At 42.3% G+C, this 26,619-nt stretch overlaps 3 protein-coding genes across 7 annotated transcripts in view; all 3 read left to right on the top strand.

Annotated features, from left to right (window-relative positions):
* Positions 1 to 26,619, top strand: part of LOC119495528 (NLR family CARD domain-containing protein 3-like) — a 69,369-nt gene that overhangs the window by 2,067 nt on the left and 40,683 nt on the right. The window contains exons 3-11 of one of the 5 annotated variants that reach the window (XM_037782126.1): positions 23 to 136; positions 1,536 to 1,649; positions 1,847 to 1,925; positions 2,088 to 2,316; positions 2,474 to 4,277; positions 4,376 to 4,549; positions 4,928 to 5,101; positions 25,454 to 25,500; positions 25,640 to 26,603. In XM_037782126.1, the coding sequence (XP_037638054.1) occupies positions 23 to 136; positions 1,536 to 1,649; positions 1,847 to 1,925; positions 2,088 to 2,316; positions 2,474 to 4,277; positions 4,376 to 4,549; positions 4,928 to 5,101; positions 25,454 to 25,500; positions 25,640 to 26,211 (3,307 nt within the window). In that variant the 3' untranslated portion in view covers positions 26,212 to 26,603. Of the gene's footprint in view, positions 1 to 22; positions 137 to 291; positions 1,650 to 1,846; positions 1,926 to 2,087; positions 2,317 to 2,473; positions 4,278 to 4,375; positions 4,550 to 4,927; positions 5,102 to 25,453; positions 25,501 to 25,639; positions 26,604 to 26,619 lie in introns of those variants that run through there. The other 4 variants (XM_037782129.1, XM_037782125.1, XM_037782128.1 and 1 more) reach the window with 4 other exon arrangements.
* LOC119495251 (stonustoxin subunit beta-like) lies at positions 5,858 to 26,490 on the top strand. The gene is made up of 4 exons (XM_037781540.1): positions 5,858 to 5,865; positions 6,358 to 6,404; positions 6,544 to 7,325; positions 26,441 to 26,490. The coding sequence occupies exons 1-3, from the start codon at positions 5,858 to 5,860 to the stop codon at positions 7,095 to 7,097; spliced, it is 609 nt and encodes a 202-aa protein (XP_037637468.1). The 3' UTR covers positions 7,098 to 7,325; positions 26,441 to 26,490.
* The window catches only part of LOC119495723 (NACHT, LRR and PYD domains-containing protein 3-like), an 88,646-nt gene continuing 71,142 nt past the window's right edge, over positions 9,116 to 26,619 (top strand). Inside the window, exon 1 of the mRNA XM_037782481.1 lies at positions 9,116 to 9,601. The gene's annotated coding sequence lies outside the window, so the exon portion shown is untranslated. The remainder of the gene's footprint in view (positions 9,602 to 26,619) is intronic.

Here is a 26,619-nt window from a genome sequence, read left to right on the forward strand (position 1 = left end):
TAAATGTCTGTGTTTCTATCAGTTCCCAGCAGCAGAGAGAAAAGTCCCCTGTACCCAGCTGTGTGTCCATGAAGAGTGATCGGTCTGAGGGTCGTTGGATTGACTTCAAAGATGGGCGCCCTTCTTGTGACCCAGTGTAAGTACTTTAAACTGTTGATTGAAACAGATGGGCTAGCTGTCATAATTCTCAGTCAGGATTCAGAATCTCGGGACCAGCTGCAAATGTCTGAGACTAGGTGCCGAGGCTTGGGGACTAGCTGAAGTGGCCTGCGGAGTAGCTGCAGAGGTCTCGGGAGAAGCTCCAGAGTTTTGGGGACTACCCTAGGAGGTATGGGGAGTAGATTCAGATGCAGAGGTCTGGGGACTAGCTGCAGGGGTTTTGGTACTACTTTCAGAGGTCTGCAACCAATTATCAGAGCTCTGGGAACAAGTTGTAAAGGTATGGGGACTAGCAGCAGTTGTTTGAGGCCTAGCTACAGAGGTCTGTTGGCAGAGCGCAGTTTGTGTAAGAGTCAGTAGTTTCACAGAGTTGCCTGTTCTGGGGTTGCCCTTGGATGGCCTTTTGTTTTGCAGATGCCTCCGGAAACACCCTCTTACTAAAGCCAAAGCCCCAGATTGCTAATCGCAATTGCAATCAGGGAACGTAGTGCAGACCCCAACCTCAAGTGACAAAGAAAGATTTAGCACTGACAGAAACTCACCTTACTTCCAGGTGTGCTGTGGCCCAAAATAAATACAGGCCACAGTTTCAAGTGGGGTAGCAGGTCAACAAGTCTTAACTGACAACGGTATAAAATTCCAAAATCACATCAAATTGTGGTGATCAGCGCCTTTATGCCTGCACACCCCTGTGTCACACACATCCACCAGTCAGCTGAAGGAATATCTATGCTGGATTTTCAAACGAAAAGGATGTGCATTTACTCACCAGTAGAAGAGATCCAGTCCGTCCACAGAGAGACAGCCGGTTAGCTTGCCAACTCCTGGCAACAAGACAAAAAGTCATTCATAGTTGACACGTTCTACAGAACCAGATTATTTTCCAAATTCATCCTTCACTCGGTAAGTCTACCATCAAACTGTTCGTCTCCCAGGCCATTCAATCACTGGAGCTGACTGCAGCACACTGGCCAGACTACGGGAGGTAATTCTGATGTTTCCAGAGAATCACTAAGCTTGTTTATGAGTTGCAAGAAGTGTTGCATGGTTTTGTTTTTTTTGGCCAACTTTTATATTAAGTCTAAAACTAAACAATTTTTGATTGTTTGTGTGCTGGGATCCCAAAAGAGGAGTGTTTGTTGATATTTGAAATGAGATAAAGACTCATTCATTGGTGGTTGAACAGTGGGTTTTATATTGAGCACTGAATGTATAATACACTGTGGTGAACTCCAAAATATTATGTGCTTTGTGTTTTTTGTTGTCTGCTGGAGCCTTTTAGATATCTGGTTGTTTGAGATATCACTGCCAAATAAAACCAGTGAAAGCAGAAATAGAAATCTTGTATATTCAGTAAATTTTAGTTTTTCTATCAGTTCCCAGCAGCAGAGAGAAGAGTCCCCTGTACCCAGCTGTCTGTCCATGAAGAGTGATCGGTCTAAGGGTCGTTGGATTGACTTCAAAGATGGACGCCCTTCTTATGACGCAGTGTAAGTACTTTAAACGGATGAAACCGAGGGGTCTTCTATCATTTACAGTGTTGTTTGCATCTGGTTTTCATTATGATCAATCATGACAGAATACAATATCTTTAACCAACTGGTGTAGTTTTGTTTGAAAATCATTAATTGTAAACAGTCTATGGTGCAAACATTATGTGAACTAATTCTTCATGATTCCTCCACAGAGTGGACCAGGAGAGCTCAGAGGTTCCCAGTGGTCAGTCTGCCCAGCAGCTTCAAACACACCTGGACTCCATATTTATGGTCTGTACATGTACAACAACTACCTTTACATCTATTCTGTTCACAATCATCTCCATGCTTCACTTTTTAGACCAGTGGATTGTCAGTCTGTCCAACATGGATCTGATGTTTGGTTTCATGATTTTAGTTTGATTATGTCATTCATATAATATTCTGTTCCAGCTGCTGGAGGAGAACATCGTCACTTTTGTGAAGAACGAACTGACGGAGATCCAGAAAGTTCTGAGTTCAGATTACCCAGAATGCTTCAAGAGTCAGAGGGAGGATGAGGAGGTGCTGGACGGTGAGGATGAAGAGCAGAGGAGGAGGAGCAGAGAGGCTTTTTTGAAGATCACACTGCACTTCCTGAGGAGAATGAAGCAGGAGGAGCTGGTTGACTGTCTGCAGAGCAGTAAGAGGATTTCTCTAAAGATTTAACATGCTGGATAAATGGGATGTTTACTAATGTCTCAAGAGATGGACAAAAATATATTCATATACTCATTCTTTGATGAACTGAAATGTTCAAATATTTTCTTATTGATCTTCTTTGTTGTGTGTTCATTCAGGAAGTTATTCTGCAGTTTGCCAACATAAACTCAAATGTAACCTGAAGAAGAAGTTCCAGTGTGTGTTTGAGGGGATCGCTAAAGCAGGAAACCCGACCCTTCTGAATCAGATCTACACAGAGCTCTACATCACAGAGGGAGGGACTGCAGAGGTCAATGATGAACACGAGGTCAGACAGATTCAAACAGCATCCAATAAACCACAAAAAACAGAAACAACAATCAGACAAGAAGACATCTTTAAAGCCTCACATGGAAGAGATGAACCAATCAGAACAGTGATGACAAAGGGAGTGGCTGGCATCGGGAAAACCGTCTTAACACAGAAGTTCACTCTGGACTGGGCTGAAGACAAAGCCAACCAGGACATACAGTTCATATTTCCATTCACTTTCAGAGAGCTGAATGTGCTGAAAGAGAAAAAGTACAGCTTGGTGGAACTTGTTCATCACTTCTTTACTGAAACCAAAGAAGCAGGAATCTGCAGGTTTGAAGAATTCCAGGTTGTGTTCATCTTTGACGGTCTGGATGAGTGTCGACTTCCTCTGGACTTCCACAACAATGAGATCCTGACTGATGTTAAAGAGTCCACCTCAGTGGATGTGCTGCTGACAAACCTCATCAGGGGGAAACTGCTTCCCTCTGCTCGCCTCTGGATAACCACACGACCTGCAGCAGCCAATCAGATCCCTCCTGAGTGTGTTGACATGGTGACAGAGGTCAGAGGGTTCACCAACCCACAGAAGGACGAGTACTTCAGGAAGAGATCCAGAGATGAGGAGCAGGCCGGCACAATCATCTCCCACATCAAGACATCACGAAGCCTCCACATCATGTGCCACATCCCGGTCTTCTGCTGGATAACTGCTACAGTTCTGGAGGAGGTGTTGAAGACCAAAAAGAGAGGAGAGCTGCCCAAGACCCTGACTGAGATGTACATCCATTTCCTGGTGGTTCAGTCCAAAGTGAAGAACATCAAGTATGATGGAGGAGCTGAGACAGATCCACACTGGAGTCCAGAGAGCAGGAAGATGATTGAGTCTCTGGGAAAACTGGCTTTTGAGCAGCTGCAGAAAGGCAACCTGATCTTCTATGAATCCGACCTGACAGAGTGTGGCATCGATATCAGAGCAGCCTCAGTGTACTCAGGAGTGTTCACACAGATCTTTAAAGAGGAGAGAGGACTGTACCAGGACAAGGTGTTCTGCTTCGTCCATCTGAGTGTTCAGGAGTTTCTGGCTGCTCTTCATGTCCATCTGACATTCAACAACTCTGGTGTCAATCTAATGGCAGAAAAACAAACAACCTCCTGGTGGTCTAAAGTCTTCAGAGAGAAACCTGAACCAACCCATCTCTACCAGAGTGCTGTGGACAAGGCCTTACGGAGTCCAAATGGACACCTGGACTTGTTCCTCCGCTTCCTCCTGGGTCTCTCTCTGGAGACCAATCAGACGCTCCTACGAGGTCTACTGACACAGACAGGAAGTAGCTCACAGACCAGTCAGGAAACAGTCCAGTACATCAAGAAGAAGATCAACGAGGATCTCTCTGCAGAGAAAAGCATCAATCTGTTCCACTGTCTGAATGAGCTGAATGATCGTTCTCTAGTGGAGGAGATCCAACAGTCCCTGAGTTCAGGACGTCTCTCCACAGATAAACTCTCTCCTGCTCAGTGGTCAGCTCTGGTCTTCATCTTACTGTCATCAGAAAAAGATCTGGATGTGTTTGACCTGAAGAAATACTCTTCTTCAGATGAGGCTCTTCTGAGGCTGCTGCCAGTGGTCAAAGCCTCCAACAAAGCTCTGTAAGTACAGAGATAGTTTTGATTCTTATATCATAGCTTAAATATTCTGCTGTCTTTTCAACTTATTGCTTGTTTTTTCTTCATTATTGTCTCTTCAGGCTGAGTGGCTGTAACCTCTCAGAGAGAAGCTGTGAAGCTCTGTCCTCAGTTCTCAGCTCCCAGTCCTCTAGTCTGAGAGAGCTGGACATGAGTAACAACAACCTGCAGGATTCAGGAGGGAAGCTGCTGTCCGCTGGACTGAAGAGTCCACACTGTACTCTGGAAAAACTCAGGTTAGGATTCATCAACCTGTTAAACTGATGGCCACCTAAATCTTGATTTAAATTAATGCATAAACTCATAACCTGCATAGAATTGTCTCTGTTAATAAGATTTCAAACCGGTTGAGTTTATTTAGTTTTAATCTCTTTGCATGAACATGTTTTATGTTGGTTTTTTTCTCACTCTGTTGTTGGAACTTGAAACATTAGAGATGAATAAGAGAGCTACCAGTGTACATTAGTGGGTGTTTGGTTGTGACTAGAAAATGATCAGTAACAATGTTTATGTAACCCCACAGTAGCCGGCAGTATCACAGTACAGCAGTAACCTTCCAGCACTCACAGTACTCTCAGATTATGTGACATGTGTGTTGTTTTGTGTGTTTGCAGTCTGTCAGGCTGTCTGATCACAGAGGAAGGATGTGCTTCTCTGGCCTCAGCTTTGAGCTCCAAACCCTCCCATCTGAGAGAGCTGGACCTGAGCTACAATCATCCAGGAACCTCAGGAGGGAAGCTGCTATCTGCTGGACTAGAGGATCCACACTGGAAACTGGACACTCTCAGGTATGAAGAGGCCTGCTGCAGCCACAGACAATCAGTCTGATAGAGGAGGTAGAGCTGGAAACTTTTTCTCTGTCACACTGTCTGGCTCATATGACCCCAACACACCAAGCTGACCTCAAACAACCAGAGCTGACAAACACTGTTTGTGTCCCATATCAAACCATCAATACAGACAGATGTAGTCAGGGAACAGTAGCCTGGATGTGCAAAGAAAAGGAGGGAAGTTGATGCTTTTTTTCTGGAGCGTTGTCTTGTTTCAACATCAGAAAATAGGTTGTGTGTATAGTTGTGTATCCTAATACGTTGTCAGGTGTCATGGTGGGTTGACATGCGTCAAACAATAGTTGGATGTTTTGATGCTCATCATCTGCTACCAGTGTGTGTTGCCCTTTAGTCTAGACATTATTGTGAGGATCCAAAGAAACAAACAAAGACCATTTTCATTTAACAGTGAATCTGTTTAATGTGGACATGGTGTTTCAGAGCCCAAAGAGGTTTATTTAGGACTGGACCCACATTATAGGGGGACACAGGAAGTGCTCTGTGGCTGACATGAACTGTAATATTTTCACCCCGAGGAAAAGACGAGATGTGAACAGCAGTGTCAAAGTCAAACACTTTCTAGATCCAACCATCCAACCCGACCTCCTCCATAAGAGGTTTGGTGGCGCTGTAGTGATTTATGGCTACTTGCTCCTTTACTTCTGACAGACAACAGTCATTGTTAAACAATGGGACCAAAACAAAGGTTACTACATGCTCAGGTACACTGTACACTACCTGTACACTACAACTCCTGATAAATCATCATGTTTCTCTGTAACTGCTGGATGTGGAAGCAGCTGGTTGATATCATGTTAGACTCAACTGCTTTATAAGCTGATAATATGTCAGATGTTGTACAGCTTGTTTTCACTGAACCACAAGTGGACAAAGAAATCAGTTGATGCAGGTTTAAAGATTTGATTTATTGACTGACTGGTCGAGGAAACTGAGTCTGAAATGTATGATGATTGTCAATATAATACTGATAATAATAATTCATTAATAAGTGAACATATGAGCTGTAGTCATCGGCCAATCAGAAGAAGCTCCACTGAACTAAAAGACTAGCAGCTGATTAATAACAAGTGCTCCATGTGGACATGTGAGTCCATTTGTGTAGAATAACAAAGCTATGTGTATGAGAGCGATGTGATGTCCATGTTTCCATGCTGAAAGAGGAAGTGCTGCTCTGACCCCCCTCCTCCTTTCAGGGTGGAGCCTGCTGGATTCCTATGGTTGACACCAGGTCTGAGGAAGTGTAAGTGTGTTTTTAATTTGATTCATGAAACATTCAACCAGCTTTAAACTCTGACATCATTAATTCCGATCTCTGATTTCATCATCAAAGATGATAGATTAATAACTGCAGCTGTATTGTGTCTTGTTCTCTCCATCAGATTCCTGTGAACTCACACTTGACAAAAACACAGTAAACAGAAAGCTCAAACTGTCTGACAACAACAGGGAGGTGACATATGTGGAGGAGTTTCAGTCATATCCTGATCATCTAGACAGATTTGACTGGTGGTCTCAGCTGCTGTGTAGAACTGGTCTGACTGGTCGCTGTTACTGGGAGGTCGAGTGGGGAGGAGACATTTATATATCAGTGAGTTACAGAGGAATCAGCAGGAGAGGAGACAGTAAAGACTGTGTGTTTGGAAGGAATGATCAGTCCTGGAGTCTGGACTGCTCTGATGATGGTTACTGTGTCTGGCACAATGACAAAATAACACCCTTCTCCTCCTCCTCCTCCTCCTCCTCCTCCTCCTCTGGTAGAGTAGCAGTGTATGTGGACTGTCCTGCTGGCACTCTGTCCTTCTACAGAGTCTCCTCTGACACACTGATCCATCTCCACACCTTCAACACCACATTCACTGAACCTCTTTATCCTGGGTTTGGGTTAAGGCCCTGGTCCAGTTCTGGTTCCTCAGTGTCTCTGTGTTCTCTGTAGGAGGGAAAGTCTCCTCCTGTTAGAGAAACTCTCTCACTGCTGACCAGATAGTTCAGTCTGTACAGGATCACACACAGCTGATGTTAGTTCGTACCAACCTGATCTCTCAGTGGTTGTAAATGCAGTTGGAGCAGGTGAGGGGTACCTGAGCTGGGCTGGACTCTGGGGGGTTGAGAGCTCTCTGGGACTTGTGGTGTTGCTGATGGACGGCTAAAAGAGCTGAGCGAGGTCGATGTAATTACCTGAAATTTGTGTATAAAACTGAACTTTGTTGTCTTTGTGTGAAGAAACACCTTCGAATGTCAAACAAGAGTATTTCAGGATCAAATTCAGCATCTGTGGAAAAATACTTCCAACTTGTAAAGAGTTGGTTTGACTAGAACAAACTAAATTCATCATCTTTGGTCATCGTGTGACAAATGAAAAAACTTTGATAAGTGACGTTGAAATAAAAAGAAATCAAAGTTTTAGGATGATTCTAGATAATAAATGATGCTGGAAACCACATATAAATCATGTCAAAGCAAAAATCAAAACACTGTATAAAATGGCGGATTTGTTAAATAAAGCTTCATAATTCATGTTGTATTGTTCACTTTACTTCCATACATCACTGACTGTGTGGTCGTTTGAGGAAACTCATAGAAAACAAATCAGATTTTTATATTTCAGAAGAGAGACAAAAGAAGTTTGATCTAAACTACTGATCAAGAACCAACTCAGTTGTTTATTAAATGAAAGGCTGTAAAGTTCAGAGAGTTGGTGGATTTTCAAACAGCACAGATCAGGTATAAAGTGAGAAACTAATGAGGACCTGAAAGAGTCCAAATGATTTGAGAGGAATCTGCAGGTTTAAGGACTGATGTAAAATCACTTGTGTTAAAGAGGTGAACTTGTGGAGCAGCTGTAGTGAGGAAATCAATCATAAATAATCATTTAATGAACAAATATAAAATTGGTGTTTGTATAGTAGAGATAATGGCATATTAGTGTGACGTCAAACAGCTAAAAGACTAAAAGAAAATAATCTGCAGCTTTTCATTCTCTACTAAATTTTTTTTTTGTTTTCTACTCAAATGGTTTTTTTCTGGTGTAAAATTATTAATTTCACTTCATTCTCCCTCGAAAGTTTTCCTCCAGTGGTCAGAGTGAGTAACTGCAGCACTCTCCATAAAACACTGTTCATATTAATACACACATCCACACAACAGCATAGTAGCATTTCCTGTGAATCCTTTCAGATCCTGTCTGTGTTCCAGTGTGTAGCAGCAGAATGCAACACATTTCAGTCCTGTAAACACCAGAGAAGAAGAGACACAATCTATTTCTGACTTTCTGAACTACTGAGCAGAGCTGACATGATGTTACATTTAAAAAGTCCACACATCAGGACAAAATCATCTTTAACTGTTGATATTTGGATGATTTCCAAACATTGAAAACAGCCTGTAATCTGAGTCACTTCAACTGACAGGATGCACTTTATGTTTGCAGCACCAGAGGGCGCCAAATCCTCCTCCATGACGAGTAGCACTCGTCCTTTAAAGGAGATCTCAGCTCCATTATTCAGTCATTCTTCTCCAAAACAACCATCAGGACATTCAGCAGTGGTTTTAACTTGTGATATCAAACACAAACTATCAGTAAATCATTCACATGAGACACATTTCTGTCTCTGGTCCAATGTGTCAAACATTTCCACCAATTATGACACCCTTTTACTTTACAGAAGTATTTCCATGTTGTGCTACTTGTACTACATATCAGAGGTACATGATGTACTTTTACTGCACTAAATTTATATTAATCTCTCTGGCTGATTAGACCTCCAGTCAGGTGGAAGGTGGGTGGAGCTGTGCTGGGAATTATGGGATGTCACCAAACTATCTGCACCAATGATAAGTAGTTAAATTGCCCCACCCCAACAGGTAGCCTGAAACCAGATCAACAAGGTGGAGTGATGAATAAAAACACTCTCAGGTCAATCTTAATGAATGTTTTTATTCAAGTTGTGGCCAAGAAGCAAAACTCCTCACAAAAGTGGCTACAAAGGTTTCTGATTGATCATCTGTTCCACACTAGTCTACATATATACAAGAAAACAAGGTGACAAAGTGGGCCGTGCATGGATCCTTTAGAGTATCTGGTCTAAACAACAGAATCCAGTCTGTTGTCAAAGCAAGTCTTTACAAGTTGTGATGATCTTTCCACAGATGCTGAATTTGATCCTGAAAGACTGTTGTTTTGAGCTGTGATGAGTTTTCTGTTTCCAGTAACATTTCATCTTGAGAACGCAGCTCAGACTCTGTCCAACCAGTCCGACTGCATACTTTCACAGTGAAGACAGGACACACTCACCCTCTTATGAAGGATAAGAAGAGGCGTCACTTCACTTCGTCTGATGGAAGTTGAAGTTGAAGTGAAGTACGAAGCTCCTTTTCTACACAGACCTGCTGAAGACAGAAGAGAGCTGCACACTGATGAAGTTCATGGCTATAAGTTCAGTAAATGGAGTTGTGATTGGTTGAGACGACGTCTTTGATTGTTGTGGTTGGAGAAACGGATGAATTGATGGTGAACGTGTGATTGTTTAAAGCTGCTTTCAAACACAAATGTCAGCTGGGAAACAAGTTGGCCGCCTGTGAGCAGGCAGAGAGAAGCTGTGGTTAGTTTGAATGTTGAACGTATTGTAGTGTGTGTGTGTGAGGGGGGGTGTTGTTCAGTCCTTATGAGAGAGAAAGGTCAATTATAGTCAGATATCAGTACAAATTAGATGACATTTGTTTTTGACAAATAAGTTTCATCTTAGTCTGTGGAGGTCGGGATGGGTCAAACAAACACAGGACTTTCACTCAGGAGACCGCTGTTTGTGTCCCATCTGAAACCAAGTCAACGTTGACTTATTTCAATTCATGCCTGTAACTTAAATAATAATAATCTCCATCAGATTCCTGTGAACTCACACTCGACACAAACACAGTAAACAGAAAGATCAAAATGTCTGACAACAACAGGAAGTTGACACGTGTGAAGGAGGAGGTTCTGTCATATCCTGATCATCCAGACAGATTTGACTGGTGGCCTCAGCTGCTGTGTAGAACTGGTCTGACTGGTCGCTGTTACTGGGAGGTCGAGTGGAGAGGAAGTGTTTCTATATCAGTGAGTTACAGAGGAATGAGGAGGAGAGGAAAGAGCGAAGACAGTCTGTTTGGAGGAAATGATCAGTCTTGGAGTCTGTGGTGCTCTGATGATGGTGACTATGTCTGGCACAATAACAGAATGACATCCATCTTCCTCCTACTCCTCCTCTGGTAGAGTAGCAGTGTGGACTGTCCTGCTGGCACTCTGTCCTTCTACAGAGTCTCCTCTGACACACTGATCCACCTCCACACCTTCAACACCACATTCACTGAACCTCTTTATCCTGGGTGTGGGTTGTGGTTCAGGTCAAGGTCTGTTTCCTCAGTGACTCTGTGTTCTCTGTAGGAGGGAGAGTCTCCTCCTGTAACAGAAACTGTTGTAAATGCAGTTGGAGCAGGTGAGGGGTACCTGAGCTGGGCTGGACTCTGGGGGCTTGAGAACTCTTTGGGACTTGTGGTGTTGCTGATGGACGGCTGAACGAGCTGAGCGAGGTCGATGTAATTACTTGAAATGATCTGTTGTCTGAGCTGCACGGTGGTGCAGTTTGCACTGTCGCCTCACAGCTAGAGGGTCGCAGGTTCGAATCTGGCTTGGGGCCCTTCTGTGTGGCATTTGCCTGTTCTCCCGCGTTAGCGTGGGTTTCCTCCGGGCTCTCTGGCTTCCTCCCACAGTCCAAAGACATGCAGGTTAGGTTAATTGTTGATTCTAAATTGCACATAGGTGTGAATGTGAACCTGAATGGTGTCTGTCTCTATGTTTTAGGACGATTCTAGATAATAAATGATGCTGGAAACCACATATAAACCATGACAAAACAATAATGTAAAAAATGTATCACAACACTGTATAAAATGGAGAATTTGTTAAGTAAAGCTTCATAATTCATGGTTGTATTGTTCACTTTTACTTCCATACATCACTGACTGTGAGGTCGTTTTGGGAAACTCATAGAAACAAATCAGATTTTTCAGAATAGAGACAAAAGAAGTTAGAACCAAACTACTGATCAAGAACCAACTCAGCTGTTTATCAAATGAAAGGCTGTAAAATTCAGAGTTGGTGGATTTTCAAACAGCACAGATCAGGTATAAAGTGAGAAACTAATGAACTCAACTCCTCCCAACTTTAGTTTTATGAGCGAAACTAGAATGCATAAGAAAGGAGGTGGAGTTGCCATATTGTTTAATGATTCTCTCCAATGCAAACAGATATCTTATGGACATTTTGCTTCTTTTGAATATGTCGCTCTTCAGCTGAACTCCTCTTCTCGAGCTTTGTTTCTGAATATCTACAGGCCACCTAAATACTGTGCAAACTTTTTTGATGATTTTACTGAACTGCTGTCTATAATTTTTGTTGACTTTGACTGTGTAGTCATTGTTGGTGGTTTTAACATCCATGTTGACAACCAACAGGACAGAGGGGCCAAAGAACTGTGTCCGGTTCTTGATAACTATGGAATGAGTCAGCATGTGACAGAGCCCACACACAATAGGGGACACACTTTGGACTTAATCATATCAAAGGGCCTGAACATTTCCAATGTTGTAGTGATGGATGTTACTCTGTCTGATCATTCCTGTGTATTCTTTGAGAGTACTCTTCCTGTGCACAGAAATGATCACAGAGGTAATCACAAAAAGTATATCACTGAAAATACCATTGATCAATTTGTTCAGGCTTTCTCTTCCACACCCACCCTCCCCTGGACCTCTGTCAATGAGCTTGTAGATAATTTCAATTCTAAAATTACAAATGTTATTGATACCATTGCACCCACCACGGTGAAGACTGTCTCTGGTAAGAAAAAATCTCCATGGAGAAATGCCATGTTGGTAAGAAATGAAAAAAGAGAGTGTCGAAAAGCTGAACGCCAGTGGCGGAAAACAAATCTACAAGTTCATTATGACATCTATAAAGAGAGACTTTGCATTTATAATTCAGAACTGAGAAATGCAAGGCGATCCTTCTTCTCTGACATCATCACCAAAAACAATAACAATGCACGTACCCTGTTTGCTACTGTCGACAGGCTAACAAACCCTCCTGTGTCAGTAGCCTCTGAACTTTTATCCACCAGGGCCTGCAATGAATTTGCATCCTTTTTCACAGAAAAAATTCACAAAATCAAACAAGCAGTCACTTCCTCCATAGCAGGTACAGGATGTTTGTTGCCCCTGCGTCCACTTAAACCTGGTCCAAATAACATGACACAATTTTATCAAATAAATCAGACATACCTGGAGGAAATCATACAACATCTAAAATCCTCCTCATGCTGCCTTGACATTCTGCCAACAGGCCTTTTCAAAAAAGTATCAGATTGAGCTTTTACAGATTGTTAATGCATCTCTTGTTTCAGGAGTCTTCCCACAGGCCCTGAAAACTGCTGTCATCAAACCACTCCTCAAAAAGAACAATCTGGACTCAGTAGTAAATAATTACAGACCGATATCAAATCTTCCATTCTTGTCTAAAATGATTGAAAAAACAGTTTTTCAACAATTAAATAGCTTTCTGGCACTAATCAACTCTTTTGATGTCTTCCAGTCAGGTTTTCGACCTCACCACAGCACTGAGACTGCTCTTGTTAAGGTCTTCAATGACATCCGATTGAACACAGACAGTGGCAGAATTTCAGTTTTAGTTTTACTGGATCTCAGTGCTGCATTCGACATGGTTGACCATAATATATTACTAGACCGACTGGAAAACTGGGTGGGTATTTCTGGCATAGCACTCAGCTGGTTTAGATCCTACCTAAAAGACAGGGACTTCTTTGTGTCTATAGGTAATTGCAAATCTGAGCTGAACAAAATCACATGCGGAGTTCCCCAAGGCTCCTTCTTGGGGCCTCTTTTGTTTAACATCTACATGCTCCCACTGGGTCAGATTTTTGATAACAACTAAATAAATTACCATAACTATGCAGACGACACACAAATTTACATAACTTTATCACCAGGAGACTACAGTCCAATACAAGCACTGAGTGAGTGCATTGAACAAGTCAATAATTGGATGTGCCAGCATTTTCTTCAGCTGAATAAAGACAAAACTGAGGTCGTAGTTTTTGGAGCCAAAAAGGAAAGATTAAAGGTTAGTGCTCACCTACAATCTGTGATGTTAAAATGCTCGGACCAAGCCAGAAACCTTGGTATAGTCATGGACTCTGACCTGAGCTTTAACAGCCATATTAAGACAATTATAAAGACAGCTTTCTATCACCTGAAGAATATAAGAAGAATTAGAGGACTGATGTCTCAGCAGGATTTGGAAAAACTAGTCCATGCATTTATCTTCAGCCGACTTGACTACTGTAACAGCGTCTTTACTGGTCTTCCTAAAAAATCGATCAGACAGCTGCAGCTGATTCAGAACCTGCTGCTGCTAGAGTCCTCACTAAGACCAAGAAAGTGGATCATATCAGTCCAGTTCTGAGGTCTCTACACCGGCTTCCTGTCTCTCAGAGAATTGATTTCAAAATACTGCTGCTGGTTTACAAAGCACTAAATGGTTTAGGGCCAAAATATATTTCTGATCTTCTGCTATGTTCTGAACCATCCAGAACTCTCAGGTCATCTGGATCAGGTCTGCTTAGTGTCCCCAGAGTCACAACTAAACATGCAGAAGCAGCATTCAGTTTTTATGCACCAAATATCTGGAACAAGCTCCCAGAAAACTGCAGGACCGCTCCAACCCTGAGTTCTTTTAAATCAAAACTTAAAACTTTCCTGTTTGCTGCTGCCTTTTATTAAACCAGATAATGATCTGATACGGCACTAGAGCTTTTACTCCTTTGTGTTTTATTCTATTTTAACCTCTATTCTAGCTTTTATTTTTAGCTTGTTTTTATTTTCTAATCTTTAATGTTTTAATGTTTTTTATGTTTTTATAACTGTTTTAATTATGTGTTAATGTTCTTTTGCACTTCGTCGCAAAGTTCTTGAATGTTTCTGTAAAGCACTTTGAATTGCCCTGTTGTTGAAATGTGCTATACAAATAAAGCTGCCTTGCCTTGCCTTGCCTAATGAGAACCTGAAAGAGTCCAAATGATTTGAGAGGAATCTGATGTAAAATCACTTGTGTTAAAGAGGTGAACTTGAGGAGCAGCTGTAGTGAGGAAATCAATCATAAAGAACCATTTAATGAACAAATATAAAAGTGGTGTTAATATAGTAGAGATAGTGTCACATTAGTCTGACGTCAAACAGCTAAAAGACTCAATAATCTGCAGCTTTTCACTCTGTACTATATAAATAAATATATAAATAAATAAAACTCATGTATCAACCCCCTGAACCAATTAATCTCCTCTCTCTTTCTACTCTACTCTAAATTTAACACAATCTTCATGAATAAAATCTCTTCTGTTCACATTGAAGCTGCTGTGGGTTAAACTTTAACATGAATCATATAAAGTCATATAAACATGCAGCAGTTGATCTTTGAACTGAGTGCTGCAGGTTCAGACTGGTTCATTAAAGTGTTTGAGTGTGACAGCAGCCTGCAGACACAGAGGACCGATGAAGAAACAGAGGAACAGAACAGAAAACTCTTCTTCTACACAGACCTGGTCCAGACAGCAGAGAGCTGCAGAGTGTTGAAGTTCATGAGAAGAAACTGAGTAAGTGGAACTTTGATTCATTCCAGTCTCTCATGTTTTATTACAAACAAGCTGCTCTCTGTTGGTTCATGTGTTGACCTCCTGACTTTGATAATAACTCTACAGCACAATGTTTATCTGACAACAAATACTTGAAACTACAGCTCGCTGTCTTTAAAGTCTACATGTAGAAACAGATTTGATTTCCTGATGAGACACAAATCAAATGAGACTGAAGACTAATGATGAACCCGTCTATCTGTCTTCATCAGGTGGCTGCAGGTTATCACCAACATGAAAAGGTATCGCACTCAACACTTCACATTATATTTGATACTGTTTTACCCTTCAACATATTTATTCTTATTAACTTGCTGTTTACTGTTATCTGCTCTGTTACTTGAACATTGACTCATAATAAACCTATAAATCTATAAAACAGATACAGACGTTGGATTGAACGCTGATACTGGATTTCAGTTTGGACTTTGACACATTTATTTTATGAAGGCTCATATTTCATGTTTATTGAGGCCTCTGTTGGTCAAAGTGCTCTCATAGATCAACTGATTATTTCTAATCTGTTAATTAATAACTTGATAAACTCAATAACAATGTGTTATGATGAGTCTTTACAGTAAGAACCAATGTATGCAAAGATGTCTGGGGATAAGCTGCAGAGGTCCAAGGACTAGTTGTAGAGATCTGGGGACTAGTTGGAAAGGTTTAGGGACTAGTTGCAGAGGTCTGTTTCTCTGCTCTTTCACTTGACAATTGACTCATAATAAACCTATAAATCTATAAAGCAGAAACAGACGTTAGATTGAATTCTGACACTAGACTTCAGTTTGGACTTTGACACTTCATTTATTGTATGAAGGTTGATATTTCATGTTTATTGATGGTCAAAGTGCTCGCATAGATCAAATAACCATTTCTACTCTGTTAATTAATAACTTGATAAACTCAATGACAATGTGTTATTATGAGTCTTTAAAGCAGGAACCAATGCATGCAGAGAAGTCTGTGGTGTTTGGACTCGTTGCAGAGATATGGGGACAAGTTATAGAGATCTGTGGACTAGTTACAGAGGTCTAGAGACTAGCTGCAGACTTCTGGTGACGAGTTGCAGAGATCTGGGTACTAGTTAGAGAGGTCTAAGATTGAACGATTGAAGTCCTCATGTTAACCGTCTGTTCCCAGCAGTGTCCCAGTCTTAACCTGATAATAGTGAGCACTTAAACACATCACAGTGTGACTGAAGTCTGTGGAGGGCTCAGTGTGCAGGTCCAGAGGCTGGAGGTTTGTGTTTCAACAGCAGCTACTGAGCTCCCCCTGGTGGTCAGTGAGTGTATGTAGGATTTTACCACGAGATTAATATCTAAGGATAACTTAAGGCTTCGACAGCCTTTGATTATTTATTTATTAGCCTGAGTATTTGAATTATATAAATTAGAATTAACCAAAATTTATAAATTGATGTAAACAAACTTAGTCACAAATGTGGATTTCAAAAGAATGCAAGAAGAGAGGAGAAGGGGATGGCAGGGTTGTGTCATGGACGAAGGGAAGGCCAATCTAATAATTTGAATTTCCCATTTGTCACAAGCATGTACATGTCAAAAAACTTCCTGTTATTAAAACATGTTAGCTCAGCATCACATATCAATTAAAGTACATGTTCATTTGTATTAAATGTCAGTTTCATTAAGTCTTATTCACAATTGGGTGGCTGTGTGTACATCTCAGGAATGATAGTCGTAGACCTATAGGAGGGGGTCATAAGCCCTACTCTGTATCTTAGTTTTGTGTCTCCAGTATATGCTTGCAAGCTTCAACATGTACAACAAAACTTCAGTTACTTTTCAGGTGGTTAGTTAAACATAGCATATTAATTAATGTACATTTAAATGGCAGAATTATTTTTTTTCTGATTCTCATCATCAGTTCATAGTGTCTTACTGGTTGGCCTTCACCGCTTCTCTGAGTCTTTGGGAAGAAACCAGATGACCCGTAACAATAAACAAGCTCAAATGATCAGAATGGGTATTATATCTTGTGTTTCTCCTCTGTCTTTTTATCCAGGCCAGTTGTAAATTAAGTGTCTCAACACGTAGTAACCTAGGGGTCACATGCAGTTTCTGAAAAACGTTTCAAGAATTAAGGAATAACTTCATTATCCTTTTCATGTTTCAATATTCTTTACTTTTCGGTCATCACGCTACACATGCCAAACATTCATTAATTACATCTCTTCCAATGTTATGCGTTGCTCTCTCTCCAGTTTGCTCTTTCTCTATGTTGTATCATTATAAACTGAATATCTTTGGGTTTTGAACTGTTTTAAGACGTCATTTTAGGCTCTAAGAAATTATCATGGATAATTTTTTTTTTCTACATTTGTACATTAAACTGATCAGCATTAATCTAATCTTTGGTTTCGGCCTAAAGACATATATCTCAGTGTCAGGCATTAGTAGTGTCAGTGTGCACCTTGTTGATTAAACTTCATCAGTTCAAATTTTAGCTGTGCATAAAAATGTTTCCTGATGCATAATTACAGTTTCTTCAGCCATAATCTTCAGATTCCCAGCACTCACACACATTTTCTTCAGGAAATGTATTTCTCGTAAAACTTTGCTGTTGATAATTTTCTTGTTGATAGTAGCTAGTTTCTCTAGCAGCTACTGAGGCTGAAGACTAAAAACTGATTTTTCCTTACTGCTGGTCTTCCTCTTTGTGTGCTAGGATCCATCAGGGACCAGACTCTACTGGGCCTGGACCTGGACCTGAACCTGAACCCAGCTGTGTTTCCCCCGAGACTGACCAGTCACATGAACATGGCATTCATTTTAAAGTACGAAAAGTCTCTGCTGCAAAGTAAGTAGAAATAAAATGTAAAATGTACCTGGCAGCATCCCAGTTTAACTGGTCTTCTACTGCTGATATTTATGAACTCTGTAAAGAAAAGTGGAGGCTGCTGTAATTTTGTCCTGCTGGGCGAAAAGTACCATAGAGTAAAGCTAAAACTACATGCCAGGTCATCAGCCACTTTCCGGCTGAAACATAAAGGGGTTTTGTTACCTGATATGTAACCAAACTACAATCATGACAGTAAGTTATGAGCTTAGGCAATCAATGAGGGACAGAACATTACAGTCCATAATGACTTACAACAAAACCAATCAAACTGAACAAGACCATCAGTTAGATGTCATCTAAAAATCAAAATTCATCCCTCAACTGAAAGTGTGTTAGAGAGCTGCAGTGCAAGTGATGAATTTCTTTATTTTTTAAAGAAATTAAACCTAGGTACGTACTAGTCAGGTGTAAAGGTGTAGTATGAAAGATGGTTTTCAGATTGTGGTGGTACTTCAGTAGGGAGTTCATTCCACCACTGTGGTACCAGAACAGAAAACAGTCTTGACCAAGATGAGAGACCACAGGGTCCTCTGAGTGACAGGGCAGGCAAACTGGGTATAACCATGGTTTGTAAGAATGAAAGTGCAATTCTCTTCACTTCACCATAGACCACACAACAAGAGTCTTGAGCTGGATGTGAGCTGAGGCTGGGAGCCAGTTTAGAGAATGGAGAAGAGAAGTAGTGTGGGAAAACTGCCTATTGATTAAACATTATAACAAGACGTGTTTCAAAGATAAGCTTTAATGACAATAAAATAGCTTTTACTGTCCAGTAACCTGTGAAAACAGAAATAGATAGCTTGTATCTTTAATAAATTTCAGTGTTTCTATCAGTCTACAGCAGCAGAGAGAAAAGTCCCCTGTACCCAGCTGTCTGTCCATGAAGAGTGATCGGTCTAAGCATGGCCTGATTGATTTCAAAGATGGACGCCCTTCTTATGACCCAGTGTAAGTACTTTGAACTGTTGATTGAAACAGATGGGCTAACTGTCATGATCCTCAGTCATGATAGAGAATCTCGGGACTAGCTGTAAATGTCTGAGACTAGGTGCCGAGGCTTGGGGACTAGCTGAAGTGGCCTGAGGAGAAGCTGCAGAGTTTTGGGGACTACCCTTGGAGGTATGGGGAGTAGATTCAGATGAAGAGGTCTGGGGTCTAGCTGCAGGGGTTTTGGCACTACTTAGCTCTGGGAACAAGTTGTAAAGGTATGGGGACTAGCAGCAGATGTTTGAGGCCTAGCTACAGAGGTCTGGTGGCAGAGCGCAGTTTGATGAAGAGTTGCTAATCGCAATTGCAATCAGGGAACGTAGTGCAGGCCCCACCCTCAAGTGACAAAGACAAAGATTTAGCACTGAAAGAAACTCACCTTACTCCCAGGTGTGCTGTGGTCAAAAATAAATACAGGCCACAGTTTCATGTGGGTTGGCAGGTCAACAAGTCTTAACTGACTGAAATTCCCAAATTCCATGTATCACATCAGATTCTGGTGATCAGCGCCTTTAAGCATGCACACCTCTGTGTCACACACATCTACCAGTCAGCTGAAGGTTCGCACTGTCACCTCACAGCAAGAGGGTCGCAGGTTCTGTGTGGAGTTTGCATGTTCTCCACGTGTTAGCGTGGTTTTCTCCGGGTTCTCCGGTTTCCTCCCACAGTCCAAAGACACGCAGGTTCATTGTTGACTCTAAATTGCTTGCAGGTGTGAATGTGAGCGTGATGGTTGTCTGTCTCTATGTGTCAGCACTGTGATAGTCTGGCGATTTGTCCAGGGTGTACCCCGCCTTTGCCCAATGTCAGCTGGAATCGGCTCCAGCATCTCCGCGACCCTGAATACGATAATCGGTTACAGATAATGGATGAATGCTGGGATCCCAAAAGAAAAGTTTTTTTGTTGAGATTTGAACTGAGATAAAGACTCATTCATTGGAGTTTGAACTGTGAGTTTTATATTGAGCACTGAATGTATAATACACCGTGATGAATTCCAAATTATTGTATGCTTTGTGCTTTTTCTTGTCTGCTGGCGCCTTTAAGATGGTTGTTTGAGATTGTTATTCCAAGGGTCATGTACTGAAAGACGTGGGTCCTTTATAGAGTTGACAGGTATCCATCTAAAGAACATTATCTCTGTCAGACCTTAACTCTGACTGGCACCCCGGCTCCAAGATGAGATTAGTAGCTTTAGTTATTGCGTCTCATTGTAATGACAAGTTGGTTGAATAAGCAACCAACAAGGCACCATAAAGAAGCTGTGTCTTCTTTGCCATTAAAAGACTTTCACTGCCAAATAAAACCAGTGAAAGCAGAAATAGAAATCTTGTATATTCAGTAAAGTTTAGTGTTTCTATCAGTTCCCGGCAGCAGAGAGAAAAGTCCCCTGTACCCAGCTGTCTGTCCATGAAGAGTGATCGGTCTAAGCATGGTCTGATTGACTTCAAAGATGGACGCCCTTCTTATGACCCAGTGTAAGTACTTAAAACGTATGAAACCGATTGGTCTTCTATCATTTACAGTGTTATTTGCATCTGGTTTTCATTATGATCAATCATGACAGAACACAATATCTTTAACTAACTGGTGTAGTTTTGTTTGAAAATCAAGAATTCTAAGCAGTCTATGGTGCAAACATAATGTGGTGTCTCTGTGTTGACAGACATCATGTGAGCTAATTCTTCATGATTCCTCCACAGAGTGGACCAGGAGAGCTCAGAGGTTCCCAGTGGTCAGTCTGCCCAGCAGCATCAAACACACATGGACTCCATATTTATGGTCTGTACATGTACAACAACTACTTTTACATCTATTCTGTTCACAATCTCCATGCTGCACTTTTTAGACTAGTGGATTGTCAGTCTGTCCAACATGGATCTGATTTTAGTTTGATTGTGTCATTCACATAATATTCTGTTTCAGCTGCTGGAGGAGAACATCGTCACTTTTGTGAAGAACGAGCTGAAGAAGATCCAGAAGGTTCTGAGTTCAGATTACCCAGAATGCTTAGAGAGTCAGAGGGAGGATGAGGAGGTGTTGGACGGTGAGGATGAAGAGCAGAGGAGGAGCAGCAGAGAAGCTTTTCTGAAGATCACACTGCACTTCCTGAGGATAATGAAGCAGGATGAGCTGGCCGACTGTCTGCAGAGCAGTAAGAGGATTTCTCTAAAGATTTAACATGCTGGATAAATGGGACGTTTACTAATGTCTCAAGAGATGGACCAAAATATATTCATATACTCATTCTTTGAGGAACTGAAATGTTCAGATATTTTCTTATTGATCTTCTTTGTTGTATTTTCATTCAGGATATCCTGTTGCAGTTTGTCAGCGTGAACTCAAATCTAACCTGAAGAAGAAGTTCCAGTGTGTGTTTGAGGGGATCGCTAAAGCAGGAAACCCAACTCTTCTGAAACAGATCTACACAGAGCTCTACATCACAGAGGGAGGGACTGCAGAGGTCAATGATGAACATGAGGTCAGACAGATTGAAACAGCATCCAGGAAACTACACAGACCAGAAACAACAATCAGACAAGAAGACATCTTTAAAGCCTCACCTGGAAGAGATGAACCAATCAGAACAGTGATGACAAAGGGAGTGGCTGGCATTGGGAAAACAGTCTTAACACAGAAGTTCACTCTGGACTGGGCTGAAGACAAAGCCAACCAGGACATACAGTTCATATTTCCATTCACTTTCAGAGAGCTGAATGTGCTGAAAGAGAAGAAGTACAGCTTGGTGGAACTTGTTCATCACTTCTTTACTGAAACCAAAGAAGCAGGAATCTGCAGGTTTGAAGAGTTCCAGGTTGTGTTCATCTTTGACGGTCTGGATGAGTGTCGACTTCCTCTGGACTTCCACAACAATGAGATCCTGACTGAAGTTACAGAGTTCACCTCAGTGGATGTGCTGCTGACAAACCTCATCAGGGGGAAACTGCTTCCCTCTGCTCGCCTCTGGATAACCACACGACCTGCAGCAGCCAATCAGATCCCTCCTGAGTGTGTTGACATGGTGACAGAGGTCAGAGGGTTCACCGACCCACAGAAGGAGGAGTACTTCAGAAAGAGATTCAGAAATGAGGAGCAGGCCAGCAGCATCATCTCCCACATCAAGGCCTCCCGAAGCCTCCACATCATGTGCCACATCCCGGTCTTCTGCTGGATCACTGCTACAGTTCTGGAGGAGGTGTTGAAGACCAGAAAGAGAGGAGGGCTGCCTAAGACCCTGACTGAGATGTACATCCATTTCCTGGTGGTTCAGTCCAAAGTGAAGAACCTCAAGTATGATGGAGGAGCTGAGACAGATCCACACTGGAGTCCAGACAGCAGGAAGATGATTGAGTCTCTGGGAAAACTGGCTTTTGGTCAGCTGCAGAAAGGCAACCTGATCTTCTATGAATCCGACCTGACAGAGTGTGGCATCGATATCAGAGCAGCCTCACTGTACTCAGGAGTGTTCACACAGATCTTTAAAGAGGAGAGAGGACTGTACCAGGACAAGGTGTTCTCCTTCGTCCATCTGACCGTTCAGGAGTTTCTGGCTGCTCTTCATGTCCATCTGACATTCAACAACTCTGGTGTCAATCTGATGGCAGAAGAACAAACAACCTCCTGGTGGTCTAAAGTCTTCAGAAAGAAACCTGAACCAACCCATCTCTACCTGAGTGCTGTAGACAAGGCCTTACAGAGTCCAAATGGACACCTGGACTTGTTCCTCCGCTTCCTCCTGGGTCTTTCACTGCAGACCAATCAGGCTCTCCTACGAGGTCTGTTGACTCAGACAGGAAGTAGCTCACAGACCAATCAGGAAACAGTCCAGTACATCAAGAACAAGATCAACGAGGATCTCTCTGCAGAGAAAAGCATCAATCTCTTCCACTGTCTGAATGAACTGAATGATCTTTCTCTAGTGGAGGAGATCCAACAGTCCCTGAAGTCAGGAAGTCTCTCCACAGATAAACTGTCTCCTGCTCAGTGGTCAGCTCTGGTCTTCATCTTACTGTCATCAGAAAAAGATCTGGACGTGTTTGACCTGAAGAAATACTCTGCTTCAGAGGAGGCTCTTCTGAGGCTGCTGCCAGTGGTCAAAGCCTCCAACAAAGCTCTGTAAGTACACAGATAGTAGGATTCATATATATATATATATATATATATACATCCATCCATCCATTATCTATAACCCATTCGGGGTCATGTGGGAGGGGTGGGGGGGGGGGGGGGGGGGGGGCTGGAGCAGAACCCAGCTGACATTGGGCGAAGGCGGGGTACACCCTGGACAGATTGCCATACTATCACAGACAACCATTCATGCTCATATTCACACCTACGGGCAATTTAGAGTCAACTATGAACCTAACCTGCATATCTTTGGACTGTGGGAGGAAGCCGGAGAACCCGGAGAAAACCCACGCCAATACGTGGAGAACATGCAAACTCCACACAGAAAGACTCCGGCTTCACCGAAGCCTCTTGCTGTAAGGCGACAGTGCTAACGACTGCACCACTGTGCAGCCCTGGATTCGTATATCATAACTTAAATACTCTGCTGTCTTTTCAAGTCATTGCTTGTTTTGTTTTTTTCACTATTGTCTCTTCAGACTGAGTGGCTGTAGCCTCTCAGGGAGAAGCTGTGAAGCTCTGTCCTCAGTTCTCAGCTCCCAGTCCTCTAGTTTGAGAGAGCTGGACCTGAGTAACAACAACCTGCAGGATTCAGGAGTGAAGGTGCTGTCTGCTGGACTAAAGCGTCCACACTGTAATCTGGAAACTCTCAGGTTAGGATTCATCAACTTGTTCAACTGATTGCCACTTAAATCCTGATTTACATTAATGCATAAACGCCTAACCTGCTCTAGATTGTCTCTGCTTATATGATTCAAACCAGTTGAGTTTATTTAGTTTTAATCTCTTTCAATGAACATGTTTTATGTTTTTCCTCACTCTTTTGTGACTTGAAATATCAGAGAGCTGCCAGTAATGTTGTCAGATTGTTGATGGACATTGGTGGGTGTTTGGTTGTGAGATCAATAATAATGTTAATGTAACCCCACAGTAGCCGACAGTATCACAGTACTGCAGTAACCTTCCAGCCCTCACAGTACCCTCAGATTATGTGACGTCTGTTCTTTTGTGTGTTTGCAGTTTGTCAGGTTGTCTCATCACAGAGGAAGGCTGTGCTTCTCTGGCCTCATCTTTGAGCTCCAAACCCTCCCATCTGAGAGAGCTGGACCTGAGCTACAATCATACAGGAGCCTCAGGAAGGAAGCTGCTGTCTGCTGGACTGGAGGATCCACACTGTAGACTGGGCATTCTCAGGTATGAAGAGGCCTGCTGCAGCCACAGACAATCAGTTTGAGTAAAAAGACCCTCAGACTCTTGTCCCTGGTCCCTGGTCCCTGTGGTTGAAACACAATGAGTTCCTTAAAAAGTTTCTAGTTCAGGGGGAAAATTCCTGCGGTGGAAAAGGGGCTTTACATTCATCAGGCGACGCAAACACAAAGACTCCTGATGAATCATCATGTTGCTCTGTAACAGCTGGATGTGGAAGCAGCTGGTTGATATCATGTTAGACAGAACTACTTTATAAGCTGATATTATGTCAGATGTTGTGTTTACAGCTTGTTTTCATTGAACCACAAGTAGACAAAGATATCAGTTGGTGCAGGTTTAAACATTTGATTTACTGACTGACTGGTTGAGGAAACTGAGTCTGAAATGTATGATGATTGTCAATATTATACTGATAATAATAACATAGTGAGCTGTAGTCATCGGCCAATCAGAAGAAGCTCCACTGAACTAAAAGAATAGCAGCTGATTAATAATAAGTACTCCATGTGAACATGTGAGTCCATTTGTGTAGAATAACAAAGCTGTGTGTATGAGAGCGATGTAATGTCAATGTGAGTCTGTTACAACCCAGAGTTGGTGTAGGGGTAAAGGAAGTAACATACAGCCGGTGTTATCAGGCAATCACTTGTTTTATTGCCGTGAATAATATTAAAGCAAAAAAAAACATACAATGGTTTGAATTATAATAACCAAAAACGAGGGTTTCGGGTGGCCGAAAAGGAGAAAACAAGGCACACACCCTAGCCCTGAATAATCCCTAACAAACAGACAACTAAACCACTGCTCTACTCACGAGGAAATATAAACACAAACAGTACCTCAGACTAGTTAACATACACACTCTAAAGTTCACTGACTCCATTTGGACCTGTACACAATAATCTAGTTAACAATTCACTAACAATCGAGAGGCACGGGGACAGATCAATGGTAATCACTACCCGCCATAGCTTAGTCACAGCTCGCATTTAAATCTTGACACGCGGCATAGCCGGCTGGTGATTGGATAACGAGCGGTGACGTATCGGAGGCAGGACCACAAACGGCGGGAAACTGAGGGCATCCACCTGAGGGCGGTCCGGAGGCGTGGCCCTGAAGGGGATCCCCTAGACGTGACGTCATCTCAGAGCGGAGGGACAGCAGAGCGCACCAAAAGAAAAGAGCACAGGGAGAGCGAAGCACAGCAACATACAACAAGATAAACAATAACGAACGGTCACGCTGAGACCGTAACAGAGTCCATTTGTGTAGAATAACAAAGCTGTGTGTATGAGAGCGATGTAATGTCCATGTTTCCATGCTGAAAGAGGAAGTGCTGCTCTGACCCCCCTCCTCCTTTCAGGTTGGAGCCTGCTGGAGTCCGATGGTTGACACCAGGTCTGAGGAAGTGTAAGTGTGTTTTTAATTTGATTCATGAAACATTCAACCAGCTTCAAACTGTGACATCACTCTTTCAGATCTCTGATGTCATCATCAAAGATGATAGATTAATAACTGCAGCTGTATTGTGTCTTGTTCTCTCCATCAGATTCCTGTGAACTCACACTTGACACAAACACAGTAAACAGAAACCTCAAACTGTCTGACAACAACAGGAAGGTGACATATGTGGAGGAGTTTCAGTCATATCCTGATCATCCAGACAGATTTGACCAGTGTCCTCAGCTGCTGTGTAGAACTGGTCTGACTGGTCGCTGTTACTGGGAGGTCAAGTGGAGAGGAAGAGTTTATATATCAGTGAGTTACAGAGGAATCAGCAGGAAAGGAGGCAGTAAAGACTGTAGGTTTGGAGGGAATGATCAGTCCTGGAGTCTGGACTGCTCTGATGGTCGTTACTCTGTCTGGCACAATGACAAAATAACACCCTTCTCCCCCTCCTCCTCCTCCTCCTCCTCCTCCTCCTCCTCCTCCTCCTCCTCCTCCTCTGGTAGAGTAGCAGTGTATGTGGACTGTCCTGCTGGCACTCTGTCATTCTACAGAGTCTCCTCTGACACACTGATCCACCTCCACACCTTCAACACCACATTCACTGAACCTCTTTATCCTGGGTTTAGGTTTGGGTTCTGGTCTGGTTCCTCAGTGTCTCTGTGTTCTCTGTAGGAGGGAGAGTCTCCTCCTGTTAGAGAAACTCTCTCACTGCTGACCAGATAGTTCAGTCTGTACAGGATCACACACAGCTGATGTTAGTTCGTACCAACCTGATCTCTCAGTGGTTGTAAATGCAGTTGGAGCAGGTGAGGGGTACCTGAGCTGGGCTGGACTCTGGGGGGGTTGAGAGCTCTCTGGGACTTGTGGTGTTGCTGATGGACGGCTAAAAGAGCTGAGCGAGGTCGATGTAATTACCTGAAATGATCTGTTGTCTGAGAGAAGGCGTGAAACTTTATGTTTTTTTAAACTTTGTGTATAAAACTGAACTTTGATGTCTTTGTGTGAAGAAACACCTTCGAATGTCAAACAAGAGTCTTTCAGGATCAAATTCAGCATCTGTGGAGAAATACTTGTAAATCT

This window comes from Sebastes umbrosus, chromosome 10 (genome assembly GCF_015220745.1).
Source record: "Sebastes umbrosus isolate fSebUmb1 chromosome 10, fSebUmb1.pri, whole genome shotgun sequence".
In the NCBI taxonomy this organism is placed as follows: Eukaryota; Metazoa; Chordata; class Actinopteri; order Perciformes; family Sebastidae; genus Sebastes; species Sebastes umbrosus.

Excerpts from the sequence above, each read along its gene's own strand:
- LOC119495251 (XM_037781540.1), top strand. Across the intron at positions 6,405-6,543 it reads GACACCAGGTCTGAGGAAGT|ATTCCTGTGAACTCACACTT; the intron begins GTAAGTGTGTTT and ends TCTCTCCATCAG.